The 17,501-nt window shown below is 42.6% G+C and overlaps 1 protein-coding gene across 5 annotated transcripts in view; it reads left to right on the forward strand.

The window, feature by feature from the left end:
- KIF20B (kinesin family member 20B) overlaps positions 1-17,501 on the forward strand; it is a 1,912,547-nt gene that overhangs the window by 349,059 nt on the left and 1,545,987 nt on the right. For all 5 annotated transcript variants that reach the window (XM_044056921.1, XM_044056924.1, XM_044056926.1 and 2 more), the window contains exon 11: positions 7,867-8,013. In XM_044056921.1, the coding sequence (XP_043912856.1) occupies positions 7,867-8,013 (147 nt within the window). The remainder of the gene's footprint in view (positions 1-7,866; positions 8,014-17,501) is intronic.

The raw sequence follows: 17,501 nt of genomic DNA on the forward strand, positions 1-17,501 counted from the left end.
CATATGAGAAAGATGTAGTGGTATCTGAAGTCTCTGGTCCAAGAAGCAACACCCAGTATCTTTTCAGATTCCATTTCTGAGATATATTCAGCAGAACACTTGGTGAACAAGTATCCCAGAATTCATGTCTCCCCTTCTCCCCTTTTGCTCCATAGCAGTCGGTCATCACAGATGTGTCGGACTTTGTTTGGTGAGCAGTGTCAAGGGGGAGATGGAAGTGCAAGGTATATGGGACAAAGACCGATAACAAGTACATAAGGGCAAGCATCTCTTCTATATTTATCAAGGCAGTAAACACTCTAAATCATCTTTTAGTTCCAAGGACCACTTCAGGTTGTTACAGACAACACCACAGTGATGTTGCACATAAAAAGCGAAGGGGGAAGCAGATCTTAGTTCCTGTGCAGACCATCCATGTGAGCATGGATATATCTTTACAATATAATCTCACTCTCCAGGTGCCCTACATTCCATCAGAACAAAATTGTGTGGCAGATGAATTGTTTTAGGACCAGGACAAACCCTCATTAATGGAAACTGAATAAGAGGGTCTTCCAAGATTTGATCCAGTTGTGGGGAATACCTCAAATGGATATTTTTCTCTTCCGCTCTCAGTCAGTTGGTAGAATTCTGCTCCAGGAATCCATGTTTGAAGGCCTGGAAGACTGATTTTATTTTACTTCGCATCCCTGTTCTTTATACTTTTCATGCTTTCCACTAATGTCCTGGACTATTCTGCAGATAAATGAGGACTCTCCAAAGATAATTGTGGTGACTTCCTTTTGGCCCAGGCAACAGCATTTCTGCCTTCTTGCATAAACAGTCAGGGGCAATTACCACAAACTTACCTCTTGGACCAGATTTACTCACACAAGACTGCGGTTGTTTGATGCATTTTGATCCCAAGCAGCTGTAACTGACTGCTTGAATGATACCTTTGGAGATGAAGCAGGTATTGACGGAGGAAAACTTTTTGCGTTTACTAATACATGATCTTTTTTTTAATTTGGTGCCAAGAAAAGATCCAACATGCATTCAGTGCTAGTGTTTCTCTGCAGCTACATTATTTCTGTAAGTGATTATCCTATGGCCTGTATTACTCCTCAGTCAATTCATTTGTCATCCATTTCATTATATCTGCTCAAGGATCCCCTTTCACTTCATTCTCGTGCAAGGATTTTTTTGAAAGGGATGTTACATACAAACCCTCCTACAAAACAGGTAGCTGCTGCTTGTGATCTTAATTTTGTGTTAGAAAACCTAACTCTTGATTCGTTTGAAATGGCTCATCAGTCTGATTTGAGATTCTTGATGTGAAAAACTTTCTTAATTGCTCTAACCTCCACAAGAATAGCATCTGAGTTGCATGTTTTCAGTGTGTCAGCCTCATTTTCCAAATTGATGGGGTTTCCTTAAGTACTGCACCTCCATTTATGCTTAAAGTAGTGTCTGTTTATCTTAAGCCAAGTTCTCCATCTCATCTCCCTGTATTTCCAGAACCTGGGGGGGGGGGATTTTGTCTAAGCAATATGTTTTTTCTGTGTCTTCTGTAGACCTTCTCTGCATCACAGCCAGCCTCCCTCCATTGGATTAGCACTTGTAATCCTTCATTTGCTATGAGTACAACAGTCATTCAGATAATGAACATAATATAGCTGTGTAAGTGACTCATTGTTTTAATAAGTATTTGAGTGGAGTCAGTACTTCAGTTATACTCTTCCGCCCAACCCACTAGCCTAATTTGAGCATTGAAGGCTGGGGTAGGTACCCAGAATTCCTTTTCCTCTTCCCTGCCTGATTATTTCTGGTAGGACCTTTTGGGACACCGTCCCTGCTCAAATCATTTGTCTTTTTTGTCTAGGCTCCCTAAAGAGGGTCACATTTCTGGACTTTCCAAGCTGGCTGTATGTGGGCAACATTTGGAGACTGTTGTCATGGACAGGACTTTATACAGACTTGTTTGGGCAGGAAGGATTTAAAGGTGGCTAAGGTGGATGCCACTTTTATATTAGGAATGCATTGATGTCCTTGGGAATGTGGTATCAGCTTGGTCAAGGGATAAGGTGATGTAGAGGTTTTCCACTGTTGTGGCATTGATTGATTATATCTAAAGTTGTGTTTATCATAGACTGTGTTTGTAGGTTATTTTTAATATTACTAACATAATCCTTCAAAAATAGGTAACCCTCGATTTTTGTTTTACCTTTTAATTTAATACCAGAGTAGATTATGTTGCAATTTCAGTTCTGACTGCAGCTTTAACCCATTTTATCCATAGAAGTAATATTGCTGCGTGTGTGTGCATGTGTATACAATTCATATCTATAATATTTTTAGGGCAGATACAGAACTTCTTAGTTTTTTTCTACCCTAATGTTTGATTCTTTTTGTTCTGAGTTCTTTGTAATAACGCCATTTACCTCTTAATTCTGCATGTTCTGCACACTTTGTTTAGAAGAATTTTGGTGTCCGTTCCAGTTGGCAAGATCCATAGTTGCCACTTTATTATCATGCTGACAGATAAAGTTGAGGCAGTGTCCTGAGATGTGCGTGATTTTTATCGATGTCTTAGTTTTTGGCAGAAGTGATTAATACGTGATCACCACTTCCAAAGTCTGCTGCAACTCTGATGCACTTGACCTTAATATTAAGACTGCCTGGTGTGTTTCTTTGGGGTTATATCAGTCATTTTTGTGTAGTCCTGTTCCAAATAACAAGAACTAAAAATGTCTTGTTTTAAGTGCTTTTTATCATTTTTATTCTACCTCGTACTGGGGAGATGAGTATCCTGTGTAATTTTACTGTGGTAGTCCACACACAAGTAGTAGAGCAGTACAACATCTGAAAATGAGTTTTGGGAAGAGTCTACATGTGTCAAAAATTAACTGTACCTTCTGTATTCTTACCACTAGACACAGTTTTACTTTGTGGAGCATCACACTCTTGGGGTTTCTATCCTGTCCTTAGAAAAAACATGAGGTTATTGTCTTGGCTGAATAGATAAGGACACAAAACATTATCTGTGTTGTGTCTGGGCTGGCCTTTTCCATGATGGTAGCCATCTAACCGGTTGATAAGTTTCTTTTTTGCACCTGAGCCTGAGGATGTTTCAGCTGGAAGCTGTGAGGTTTATTTTGACCTCTAAAATATGTGGGAGAGATTCCCCGCACCCATGGAGAGTGGATTTCTTCTCTACCAGTGGAAACTTAGAGCAATGCTCCTACCCTCAATAGTCTTGGAGATGAAGCTGATTCTGGGGTCTTTCCTCACATTCCAACAACTAGCCATCATGTGGCAACTAAACAAGTAAGTGGCACCAGGGTTATGACTGTCCCTACCCATGCAGTGAGGCCAGTGGTCATTCAGCAATTGTTCATTCTCAAGGACATTATCACTTTCTGTCATTCTTTGTCCCCATAGAAATTAATGTTTTGGCATTTCCACTGTCCTCCTCCTCCAGAGCCTGTACTTGATGGTACTCTTGTGGGGGGGCATTCTGTCAACTGACATCCCAGCACTTCAGCAGAATCTGGGCATAATGCATTTCATTACTATTACAAGTATTATGAAACCTATCATGTCCTTTTCTCCTGCTGAACTACTTACAACTAACCTTAAAATAAATGACCACTCACCTAATACTATCTCCTCTAATACCTTCTCCCTCAAACCAGTACCTACTAGCTACATAAAAACTCTACTCTGTAAATTAAAACCATGCTCAGCATCTGCTAACAATATTCCTTCCACTTTTCTTCTTCTTCTAGCAGATGGCTCTCTTGCTCTCACTGTATCTGTCCTAATTAATCGCTCTATCTCAGAATCTAAGGTCCCTTCCATCTGGAAACAATGCTACACTCTACTATACACAAAGGAGGTAACTCGTCTATCTCCAACTTTAGACCTAACGCTATCCTCTCCCCTCTCTCTAAAGTACTAGAAAAATGTATTTATAAACAAGTTATGCAGTGTCTAATACAGGAAAATCTGCTTACACCCACTCAACACGGCTTCAGACCCAATCATAGCACCATTGCAGCTCTATTATCCTTTCTCAACACTGTCTGTATAGCCATGGATGACCATAAACTTATTTCTTGCCTATTCTTGGACCGCTCAAAAGCTTTCAACACTTGTCTCACACTCTCTTCTGCTGCACAAACTGCATAACCTCAACTTCTCCTCTGATACTGTTGCATGGTTCTCCAGCTACCTCACTGATGTATCTCAATCAGTGAGGTGGCATTCTGCACTCTCCCCTCCTCTCCCTGTCAAAATGGGTGTACCTCAAGGGTCTATCCTAGGGCCTTTACTTTTTAATATTTTAACTAATCAGCTCTATACTTCCTGTTCTTAGCCATTTTTAGTGCAATACGCAGATGACTCTACAGTCATCACCACAGCCAACTCTCCCTCTAAGCTCTTTTCAGGTACTCTGGCATCTTTTAACTTAGTTGAAACATGGCTGTCCAACAGCCAGCTCATCCTTAGCCCTAAAAAACAAAGCTGTTACTCTTCTTACCGAAAAAGTTCAACAATATTAAACCCTCTTTCTCCATACAGTCCCTTAATAACAGTCCCATTCAGGTAGAATCCAGTACTAAGCTCTTAGGAGTAACCATCGACGATCAGCTTAAATTTGACTTGCATGTTAATAACTGTATCAAAAAGACGCATACAAAACTAGGGCTCCTTTACCAAAGCAAGAAATTCCTTAGCTCTGAAGCCAAGATTACACTCTCTCTTACCTACCTTCTACCCAGTCTAATGTACAATTCTCAAATTCTCACAAATCTTAACTCAGCACTCCTGACCAAACTCGAATCTTCCCACAATAAGGTAGCTAAATTTGCTGCCCAACAAACCTACAAATCCCATCACTGCCTCTCACACCTAAACTGGCTTGAATTATCCCACCAGCTTCTTCTTTCTCCGCTCCAGATCATCCATTCTATCCTATACCAGCCTTCCTACTGCCCAGCATTATCCCCTGTCATCTCCCATTACTCTCCCTCCAGACCTCTCCGAAGCTCTAACCAGGTTATTACAAATCTACAAACCCAAGTCTAAATTTGGATGCAACATATACAGCTATCATCAGCCTGGAATAGGCTCCCACTAGAAATCAGGACATTTACACATCCTAAACAATGTAAGACAGCCACCAAAGAGCACTTTAAAAGTCACTGGTCCTGCCACTGCACTCTCCCTCCTTAAATATCCCCTACTTTCTCATACCTTAATCTACTTTCTGCCCTTAGTTCACTCTTCTCACTAGCTCTCTCTAATCTTCCTGGACTACTCTTTCTACCATCTTCTAAAATCTATTAAGCATATTGCCTCAGAGAAGCATTCTATTGTGATTGTCTTGCCTTCATGCAACTACATAATGATAAAACTGGGTTTTTGTAACCACTTACCCCAAAAACTATAGTTCTGTTAATGACACATTTCTTTTTATACCTCTTGAAATAGTTATGCTATACTCCTGATTATTGACACTGCATAACATTGTATTGCTGCTTAATGCCTTGTAATAATCCTGTAACATTGCTGTTGAATGCTAATTTATAATGAAAATTGTATAATATGTTGGAGCTTTTCTCCCTGGGCCTCCGCTGAAAAAGGGCTCTTCAGCTCAGTTGGACAATCCCGGTCAACAAATGTAAAATAAATAAATAAAAATAAATCTGTGCATAATACCCTTCTTTTGCGTAGTGCAGCAGGTCATGGGACACGTTGCAGTGACCACACAGTACATGCAGTAGATCAGAATATTCCTACCATTTCCACATCACACACAAATGTTTTGAAAGAAAGTCCAAAACTTTCTTGTCCATTGTTGTCTAAAGAAGTTGTAGTTTGAGGTTGTCTCAAATCCTTTGTTATATATTAAACTCTCCCAATGGAAGTCGAGAATAGATTCACTTCTGTTACAGACATCTTTCATCATATTCTAATTGCTAGTTTTAATCTCGAGTTTTTTGAGTATACCAAGATGCCTTTCATTTGTCAAGCCTCTTAACTCTCAAGTGGAAACTTTTTTTTTTTTTTTTTTTTAATTTGGACATCTGTAATACCACAATCTGTCATCTTGCAGGTAATCTTTACTTATTCTCGATTTTGGCTTTAATTACTTGAGGTAGCCATGGTCACATCATATACTTCTTACTTATGTCTGTCTGTGATGTAGTGGAGGGGCAGCATTATGGCATGTAGATGGTTAAACAGTACTTCAAAGGAGCTGCTCCTTTCTGTTCTCTTGAAAAATACCTGCCTTTCTTAGAACCTGGATTTCACAGTTGATAGGTTTGCTTTTTGTGTAGTGGTGTTTGTTTCTTGGCGGAAAAAAAAACTTTTTGTAGCAGTCACCTCTGCTTATAGGATATCAGAGCTTCAGGGCCTTTTGTGCTGGAAATCATATCCAGCTTTTCATGAGGACAGGGTGCCCTTCAGAACAAACCAGTGTTTCCTTCCAAAGGTGGATGCTGAACCGGCCCTGAACCAGTTAATTCTTTTTTGGTTTTCTTTATGTGGTGAGATACCAGATAGAGCCATTTGGGTATTAGGAATGCAGATCAGTTTTTCATTCTCTTTGTGACAAATAAGGGCTTATGGTCGCCAGTCAGACATTTTCAAAGTGTCTTGCTCACTGCATTGTTCTTATCAGGCACCTAAATGTTTTCTGTTAAATGCTGTAGTGAAAGCTCACTCAGTGAAGGAAGTTACTGCCCTTACAGCTTCCTTCTGCACTTCTGCTACCTGAGGTCCTTATTTGAAGTCCTTTCTCCTTATCTTTTTGTTCCACCTTGGTGGTTACTACGTGAGATTATGATGAACAGTGGCTCCATCAAGGAGGGTTTTTAATGGTGGATATAGAATGTGGGCTGACTAATGTATGAGAGAACTTTCTTTGTTGGGTGAGGAATAACCCCATTCCCTTTCCATGGATGGTTGTCTCTGCTAATATTCTTAGCTGTTTGAGTATCTTGTTGGTTGTAGAAATGTAAACTGTTTTTTTTAACTAGGCATACATCAGCACAATCAATGAATGTTTTCAAATAACGGATTTTACAGGAATAATTGTGATCGGTTAAGATGTGCCAAGGAGGGATCCATCGGATAAGGTGTGGTTGTAGATCAGCTGTTTAGGAACAACGCATGTGCTGTTTTGATTTCTTTTTGTAAGTTTACAGCAAGGATTAGATTTTTGGATTTCTGTATTGGTAAATGACAGGAGATATAATGGAGGCTTAAAAAGGTTTAATTGGTAATCATTTCTTTTTGCTGAGCTCACTTTTTTGGCAGTCATTGTAAGGGAGATTCCCTGCTTCTTGGGTGTAGTGGCCTCAACTGTACATTAGAAGAAAGGGATGCAAGATTCTCTGCCCCAGACTAACAAGTTTAAATTACACAACAAACTGATTTTGCTGGTTATATTGTGGAATTCAAAAAAACGTAATTGCTGTTGCATCAGGAACCTGACAGTCCACACAAAATATTTAGAAATGGAAGTAAATTCAAAGAGGTCCAGTGTATTTTGTTGAGTCATAGCATTTTGAAAGGTGCATTTGCTGTGAGGTAAGTGACTTAACATTGAGAGTGTTGTACTCTTTCTTTCGCAAGATATTCCCTGTGCATCACTAGCATTTCTGTATGGAATTAAGAAATATTAGTTGCCAGTGCAATAAAATGGTGCATAAGCTATTAGTTGCATTTTCATGTAAGCTTTCTTTTTACTGTTAAAAATGAGAGTAAGCCTGTTTGCAAGCTTTATTGATATGTTTATGTACGCTCTGTGCAGTGCCAGTATGCCTGTTGTTACTAGCATATTAAAACTGCATTCATTGGTTTCTGCTTTTGCAGGTTCTGTATGTGTGATCTTGCTGGATCTGAGCGATGTGCAAAGACACAAAATGAAGGCGACAGACTGAGAGAAGCTGGAAATATAAACACTTCATTGTTGACTCTTGGGAAATGCATCAATGCATTAAAAAGTAATCAGCAATCAAAGTAAGGTCAAGGCGTCTTGTTAATTTTTATTCATTTTAAATATATAGCGCTCGGCGCAGTGCTGTAATGAACAGTAGTCTGTTTACTGAAGAGGCAAGCTTTGTGATAATATCTTGATGAGATGAAAATTGAGCTACTTGCAGTAACCCACAGATCAATACTGGGGACCTTCCACTGATGATATTTGACAGGGTTCATCATCTTCATCAGCTAACAGTTTGGCTTTTAGTTCTTGTTTGGTTGGTTGCGTGTATTCATTGTTGGTGCATATTGTGATAAACTGCTTATACCCACCCAGAGTATAAAATGCTGGTAAGTAAAGCAAGCCCTTTGCACTGTTGGTGACAAGAAGTCTTTAGACAGGCGTTCCTTTGTTCTCATTACCCTGCTGTGAATGATCAACATATTTTCAAAAAAATCAAAGTCTTAAATATAGTTTTGCTAGAAGGCACTCTCAACAGTATGGGGTGGTGGGGGTGCAGCTACTTATTTCAGTTTTACCCAGTAATCTCTTATGCATCTCCACCACATCATTTTTTACTGTTTTTACATATGGTGAAGTTGTCCTACTGGAAATCTCCCCAGAAAACAGGCCGTAGGCTTGGTAAGGCCAACTCTGTATCCAAACCAAAATAAAAGTAGTTAGTATTATTGCAGTAGACAAACATCAAGTTTGGTTGTATCTGCTGTAGTTTGTGGCTCGCACAGTTTTTTATGTATATGTTTGAATGTAAGGCACTTACTCTTGTGCACGGCAAAATAATAACTGTCTAAAAGTTGATAGCAAGCCATAGCTTTCCGCGTTTATGCTTGGCTGCTCTTTGCACACATTGTATACCTTATACCAACAAAAACATTCTCCTTTGCAATTGTGTTTCACTCTTGTAAGAAGGCTGTCTGCAACCCAAAGTGCTTTAATTAATCTGCAACCCAAAGAGCTTTACTTAACCTGCTTTGTAGATTAGACAACTGAGTTTTTATAAGGCTCTCCACCTTTTGTCATTATTACCAATGTGTTGTTTTTGCTTTCTTAACGTTCAGCAGAAGAACTGTAAATGCTCTGCATTACAGCACTGTTGCAGCAGACAAAGCTATACAGATGTTCATCGTGCATACAGCTGCAGTAATCACAGATGGGTTTTCAGCCGTCAGGCGGTCCCTCGGTCGGCCGAATTCCAAAGTCTTGGTCCGGCGTCTGTTGTCGTCGCATACTCTTCTGACATCAGGAAGGCCAGAGTATATAAGACACAGCCGACGCCATGTTCTTCAGTCTTTTTTGCCGCACGGTGCCCGAAGCAGAAGCAGTTCGCAAGTGCCAGTCGGCCAGCTCCTGAATTACGAAAATATTTGGAACCAAAGTCTTCATTAAAGCTAAGTACCCCGTTGGGGAAACTTTTCTTGCCTCAGACCGATGTCAGAAAAAGTTAATTGTATTTCTTGTGGGAAGCAAATACCGCATAAGGATTTCCATTCCCTTTGCATACCTTGTTTGGGCCCAGACCACGACGTCTCGGGCTGTCGCTTTTGCGCTACCTTCAATAAACGCACTATCAAGCGTCGGGCGGAGTTCGCCCAACACTATTTTGGTAAAGCTTTTGACTATAAAATGTCGTCGGACACTCCGACTACCGTTTTATCCAAAAAACGCAAGGAAAAGGACCGACATGCGAGGCCCGCGATCTCCACCGACACCACGCCGAAACAGGCTACACGTGGTCCAGTTCTCAGCGAGACGCCTTTGCAGTCCCTGACTACCGACGACACTTCTTTGGCAGTGTCTTCTGTACCCTAGACCGCTGGGTCATCGGCCCTTTCCCAGACTACAACCGAAGCCCCGGCTTATGTCGAGCCTACTAATGTGGACAGATCCACCTCCACCCATGGTGTATTTAGGCCTTCATCCTCTTTTTCTGTTAAGGCCTTTACTAAATCCAAAGCAGCCAGGCATCACACTAGGCCTGCTGCTCAAGGCCCATCTCCTGGACCCATGCTTAAGAAGCAGATGCTTAAAATGGCTGAAGATCTAATAACTCTTATTAGAGGTTCTCAGCCTCCTCCTGACAAGAGACCCAGAGTGGAGGAAGAATCCCCCTCTTCTGATCAGGGATCCATTTTATCAGAGCATTCTGATGCAGAGGAACACTCTTACTCCCCTTTTGAGGATTCAGATGCAGAACAGTCCATTCCTTCTGTATCCCCCCCCTGAGGATTTTTCTTTTGGGGAAACCTTGCACACCTTGAGGGAACACTTCCATTGGGAAGGCCAAGACTTTTCAGATTCCAAGAAAAGGCTTAGGGAATTTCTTTGGTTACCTCAGCACAGACCTCTGGCTATACCCCCTGTTTTGGAGGTACTGGATGATGTCTACTCGGAGGCTTGTTTTAACCCTGATTCTCTGCCTCCTGCACCAGTAAAACCTGATAGATATTACAGAGTACCCAGTTCTCACCAATTTCTCTACAAAGGCCATAATGCTGACCCTGAAACCATTTCACAAGGCCCTAAGGGATTAAAGGCCTCCACTGCCAAGAATCCACTTCTGCAGAAAGGGAATCAAGATCTCTAGAAAGGTGGGGTAAGAAGGTATATACCTCGGCCACCCTAGCCATGAGGGCCTTAAACTGCCAGTTTCATATGATTAAATATCAACAGTTCCTGTTATCACAATTAAAAAACAAAATGTCTCAACCTGAACAACCAGATTTAAGAGAGTTACAGGATATGATGCATAGTGCAGAACAAGCGGGTAAACACACCTTACAATGTGGTTATGATGCCCTAGAGGCCTCTAGTAGAGCGGCTGCTACAGGATCAGTTATTCGCAGGCATGCCTGGCTTAGGGAACAAAATCTACCTGATCATGTGAAAGCTAAACTTCTTGATGCTCCTTTACAAAAGGATGTACTTTTTGGTACTAATGCTGAGGATATACTACGAAAAATGGCAGAAAAAGCCAAATCTATGCAAACTGTCAAAGCTTTCTTACAGGTCCAGCCACCACGATTCAGCAGGAATTGGCCTTCAAAAAACTGGTCCTTTCCAACCACTGACAAGCCCCAAAGAGGTAGATACAGACGCACAAGGGGCAGAGGGCAATCACAAGGATCATACAGAGGCAGACAATGGCAATCTCCAGCACCAAGAGGTGGTGAAGACAGTGCACAACAATACAGGAAGCAAACCCAATGACTCCCTCATTTCCATGCCAAGCGAGTCTCAGCTGGCAGCACCTTTGGTAGGGAAACGAGCATTATTTGCAAGCAATTGGCATATTGTCGCAACAGACAAATGGATACTGGACATTATAAACAGAGGCTACAAATTTCAATTTCACATTCTTCCAAAAATGAGAGGCATGCCAAACCTACCACAAAATCAAAGGGTAGAGGCACAACTGCAAATTTCAAAGCTCCTAAACATGAGAGCTATACAAAAGGTACCTACGCACCAACAAGGTCAAGGTTTTTATTCAAGACTCTTCCTGGTACCAAGAAAAGGAACCGACTGGAGACCCATTCTGGACTTATCCATCCTAAACACATTTCTACTCGTACCAAAATTCAAGATGCTCACATTACAGCAACTTCTTCCCATGCTGGGCAAGGAGTTTTGGCTGGTAACATTGGACCTCGAGGCATACCTGCATGTCCCAATCAGACAAAGCTGCAGAAGATACCTCCGATTTCTTGCAGGTTCAATCCACTATCAGTTCTCTGCATTGCCCTTTGGCTTATCTACTGCGCCCAGAGTATTCACAAAGTGCCTGGCATCAGTGATTGCCTACTGCAGACTTCAAGGGATACAAATTTACCCTTACCTGGACGACTGCCTGATCCAAGCGGACAGCAAACATATACTACTGGAACATCTGGCATATGTGACACGGTTACTGCTTTCTCTGGGATACACCATCAACAAGGAGAAATCAAGGCTAACACCATCTCAGAAAATAACCTTCCTGGGTGCCAGCTTGGACACAAACACCCAGATGGCATACCCACGCCAGAAAAACAAGGGCAATTATCTCAGTACTTCAAAAAACTAGCAAAAAGTACCAGGCTTACTGCAAGGAAAATCCTGCAGGCTCTGGGATTCATGGCATCTTGCATTCTTCTAATCCCATGTGCAAAGCTGCATATGAGGAAACTTCAATGGTACCTAAAAAATCTGTGGTCTCAACACAGTCAGCTTGGAAGCAATTATACCAATAATTCCATGTCTGCAAAAGGAATTTCTATGGTGGGCCCAAGCATGTCAAGTAAACACAGGCCTTCCATTCTGCAAGCCTCAAGCAAAACAAGTCATAACCACAGACGCCTCGGATTACACCTGGGGGGCGCACATGAAGGACAGGTGCATTCAGGGCAGATGGTCCCAAAAGGAAAAGCACCTTCACATCAATCAAAAAGAAATGCTAGCAGTAATAAATGCAATTACAGCTTTCAAGGACTTCCTGCATCCAGGACAATTACTGATAAGAACAGACAACACCACAGTAATGTGGTACATAAACAAACAAGGAGGAACACACTCATACCCCTTGTGCAGACTAGCCGTGACTCTTTGGAACTTGGCTCTGGAAAGACAAATCAAACTTTAAGCACAGTACCTGCCAGGACTTGAAAACACACTGGCAGACACTCTGAGCAGGAATATGACAGATCTACACGAATGGAAACTGCATCCACAGGTGTTTGCGGAGATAATCCAAGTGTGGGGGAGGCCAGACATAGATCTTTTTGCCTCCCACAGGAACCATCAAATGAAAAAGTTTTGTTCAAGGACCTTCCATCCAAAGGCCTGGAAAGTGGACGCCCTTTCATTCTGCTGGACAGCATGGACAGTTTATGCATTCCCACCTCTGCCTCTTCTGCCCAAGGTACTCTTGAAAGCAAGAACAGACAAGCCGAGGATGATACTGATTGCTCCAGATTGGCCAAGGCAACACTGTTATCCACTCCTGAGAAGCTTAACGCATACTCCTCCCTGGTCCCTGCCTCTAATACCTCTTCTGCTGACTCAGAACAACTACAAAACTCTTCAGTCAGTTGAAAACACTCAACCTCGCTGCATGGAAAATTCCTTAACACCACAACAGACCCTACTCTCCAAGGAGGTGCAGGATGTCATTTTGGAGGCCAGAAGACCATCTACTAGAAAAGCTTACTCCGCAAAATGGAAGCGGTTTTGCTGTTGGAATGAGAAGAGGCCAGAATCCTAGAAAATTGAACTTGCCTCAGGTTTTACAGTACCTAGCTGAACTACTGAACTGTGGGCTCTCTTTTTCTTCAATAAAAATTCATGCCTCAGCCATTTCTGCAGAATTCAACACTGATCCTCCTTTATTCTCTCACCCACTCTTACGACAGTTCCTCAGAGGGGCTAAGAATATAAGACCCCCAAGGAAGCAACCAATTCCAGCCTGGGACCTTGTTTACATACTAGGAAAAATTAACATTGCCTCCTTTTGAACCTGCTGCCTCAACAGATTTGCAATATTTGTCCTGGAAAACTGCTTTCCTTCTGGCCATCACTTCAGCTCGTAGGGTTTCTGAACTGCAGGCTCTCATGGCGGTGCAGCCCTTCCTCATCTTCCATCAGGACAGGGTCTCCCTTCGTACCAACCCATCTTTTATGCCAAAAGTGGTATCCAGGGTAGCCTTAAATCAAGCCATACACCTACCTACTTTTTATCCTAACCCTCAAAACAAAGGGGAAAGGCTGCTACACTCTTTAGACATCCATAGGCAGCTACGTTACTATTTGGACAGAACAAAGTCCTTCAGGAAATCAGAACAACTTTTTGTATCCTATGCCGTAGGGGCTCAAGGGAAACCAGTTACAAAACAGACCATTTCCAAGTGGATTGGCCACTGCATACGGTTTTGTTATTCCTATCATGGGAAATCTGTCCCTACTGGTATCAGATCTCACTCCACCAGGGCCACAGCCACCTTTACAGCCTTCTTCAGAGGTGTTCCTACTAAAGATATTTTGGAGGCAGCCACTTGGAGTTCTGTACATACCTTCACAAAACACTACCACCTGCCCTTATATTCCAGAACAAGAGCAGGCTTTGCCACTGCTGTTTTACAGGGCATTCTGGCTCAACCCAGTTCCTCATAATACCTACCACCCTATGCATAGCTTTGGGACTCTACCCATCTGTGATTACTGCAGCTGTATGCACGATGAACATAGTACAGTTTTGTACCTACCATAAATGTAGATGTTCGAGTGCTAATACAGCTGCAGTACAGGTTTCCCTCCCTCCTTCCCCACTTGGTAAAGGCATAGGGCCTAACAACCTCTTCATACCACTTGACTGGGTTATCCTGCTATGTTTTATTTGCTTGCTTACACTGTTTTTGCTTTACATTGCATTGCTTGCATATGCAGATAAGTTCTATTAATGTATTGCCTTCCTTTTGGGGGCACCTGACATCTGGGGCAAGAAAGACTGAAGAACATGGCGTCGGCTGTGTCTTGTATACTCTGGCCTTCCTGACGTCAGAAGAGTATGCGACGACAACCGACGCTGGACCAAGACTTTGGAATTAGGCCGACCGAGGGACCACCTGACTGCTGAAAACCCATCTGTGATCACTGCAGCTGTATTAGCACTCAAACATCTACATTTATGGTCGGTACAAAACTGTACTTTATAGCTTGCCAAGGATATGACCACGAGACAGCTTTCAAAGCTGCAGGTCACCTTCCATGCAGTTTAACCACTGTGGGCTCGAGGAAAACTGCTAAAAAAATTAGTGGTTAGGGCAACAGTGCTTCAGAAATTTCTTGCTGCCCATGTGCGCTATCCCAGTGGGCTTTGTTGTACAAACAGTTTACTAGTGCTCCTTCAAGGCTGGGCAGATAAGTACATTTCTGGGAAACCTTCTACTTATTGTTATAAAGAAAACTGTTTATTTTTCTGTAGAATTTTTTTTATGCTAGGAATTGCTCTCTGTCTAAGAGATCCAGAAGTACTGACTTCAGACAAAAGCTCAAGAAGCACCTGATTTGATGTTCTCTCTTTAATTCCTCCTCATGGTTGGGTTACTGCTCGACACTCTGATCCGACTTGGTCACATTTTTTGCAGACTAGGATCCAAGTCTTGAGCTCCTCCCACTTCCCATAATGCACTCTACTCTGATCAACTCCCAGAAATCTCGTTTGCCACCAGCCATGTCGGATGTGGTTATAGAGTCCTGAGCTTTCTGATAAGTTTTTTGAAGTATGATTGTTATCTTGTTGTAGGTTTTCAGATAACAGGATTGTTATCTTGTTGTAGGTTTTCAGATAATAGGATTGTTATCTTGTTGTAGGTTTTCAGATAATAGGATTGTTATCTTGTTGTAGGTTTTCCGATAAGATTGTTATCTTGTTGTAGGTTTTCAGATAATAGGATTGTTATCTTGTTGGAGGTTTTCAGATAATAAGATTATCTTGTTGGAGGTTTTCAGATAAGTGATTTTTGTGTTAGTTTTCCTCCTCTTCCATAGTGTAACATTAGAATCCTTCCATTTTCTCCTAGTTCAGCAATTGGGCTTTGCCAACACTTTCTCTTTTAGCTGTTTTTAAGCTTGGCCCCCTCCCGGCTGTCATAAAAAAAAATGTGGATAAATACATATTGCTTGTTTAGCTAATTTTGTATAGCTCTGTTAAAAAGTGATAGTATTATTTGTCGTGGTTACCGCTTCTGGTGCTTTAGGTATTCCTTTCTGTGCTTGTGGTAATATGTCAGGTAAGCATACCTGTTTTAAAAGGTGCTCTTAATTTAGCCAAAAATTCCCACATTCGTAGGCACAACCTTTATGCGTATATTGTATCTGCGGTCAGCTTACTCTGTCTGTGAGAGCGGCAGTCCTAGGGCTATTGCCAACTCCAAAAATAAGTGGATTCTTAAGGGCCTCTTGCCTGCTTCAAGTTCCTCTCCAGGGGCTCAAACCCCCTCCAAGAGTGCGGCAGAGTCTTCTGACTCCATGAAGTGCCCTCACAGGTCCTTGATGGTGTCTTTGGAGCCACTCTCCAAAATCGCAAGTTCTCTGGAAGCAACAGGCTTCCATCTTAGGCCCACATCTGCTCCAGTGGATGAGAAGCACTATTTGGTTTTGACTGGTACTTGTTTAATCTCCAGTTCTCCTGAAGCTACTCCTTCCGCCTTGGATCCTAAGGCTATGTATCTGATAGCTTGGGGTCCCACACTGGTGCTGGGCATTGAGACTGCTCCTTCCCTCAGGCTGCAGCAGATGCCATTTAGGCACTCCAGGTCTCCTAGGAGCCTTTCAGAGGTCAATCTCGACAGGATGATCTTGAAAATTCTCGAGACTCAGATCCAGTTGGGAGTCTTTTCTGTGATGTCCCCTTTGGGTTTTGTGAGGGTTTCCCTTCAAGCTCTGTCTTCTCTGGTCCATCCCTTAGTATCGGAGTCTCAGGACTGTAGCCAACTGAGGGAGCCAGGGTAGAGTATGAGGAGCTACCCTTCCTCCACTCTGATCTTGGCCCAGACTTCCTCTGCTCCTTTGTTGTCTGATTGTAGCAGGTCTCTGATCCGGGACATCCCCATTGGATCCGGAGGGAGAGGTCTGCTCCAAATGTGTTGGAGCGGTCTCTTCCTCTCGGCGCTTCGGTGCTGGACAGCTAGAGTCCGATTCTACCTGGAACCTAAGGCTCTGGGATCCCTGCCCTTTCTTCTTCAGTAGCCTCGGTTCCTGTGGAACTGGGAAGGGATTCACTGGGTCCCTCTGTGTTCTAAGTTGTAGAAAGGGCCTTCTCTTGCCATAGGGATCCGGTCTCTTTGAGCTATGACCCTTCCTTCTGACTTCCCTGGGATCAGAGACTTGAGCCTGTCATACGTGCCCAGAATCAGCCCATCCAGACCAGCCTCCAAACTCTTCACCATAGGGAGTCCCCTCCTCTTCCGAGACCTCCCCTGAATATCACACGTTGGAGATTCCTTGTAAGAGGATGTGCAAAAGGAGGCACATTGACTCCCCTTTGCAGTCTGTCACCAAGGACATGGATTTTGATGAAGGGGAAGGATTCCCCATATCACCACTAGAGGATGTCTCCTTTTGGAGACAGTTTAGAGTTCCTGAGGCAGAGAGGTGGTTGGCCAGCCCAACCTCCTTACTGGGAAGAGTCCGTGTTTTTGGAGGATTTCAAAATAGGCCCATCTACATCCTGGGTGATCTGTCGGCCAATGAACTCGTGGATTTGGTTTCCTGCTGAGCCTGGAAGGAGCGGGACTCTCTTGAATAGACTCCCAAACACCCAGATAAGTTGTTATCTCCCCCTAAGGACGGACCATATTGGACTAAGGGTATTCTGGTTGATGCCATGGTTGTGGCAGCAGCTACCAAGGAGCTAGCCGAACAGAGCTCCACTGTCCATCTGCTGAACAGGGAAAATCAAAGGAAGTCCCGGGAAAAAGGTTTTTTGGTAAAGGCCTGTTTAAAAACAAAACCCCCCCCCCCCTCCCTGCCA

This window comes from Protopterus annectens, chromosome 14.part0, assembly GCF_019279795.1.
Source record: "Protopterus annectens isolate FY-2018-M chromosome 14.part0, PAN1.0, whole genome shotgun sequence".
NCBI classification, from domain to species: domain Eukaryota; kingdom Metazoa; phylum Chordata; order Ceratodontiformes; family Protopteridae; genus Protopterus; species Protopterus annectens.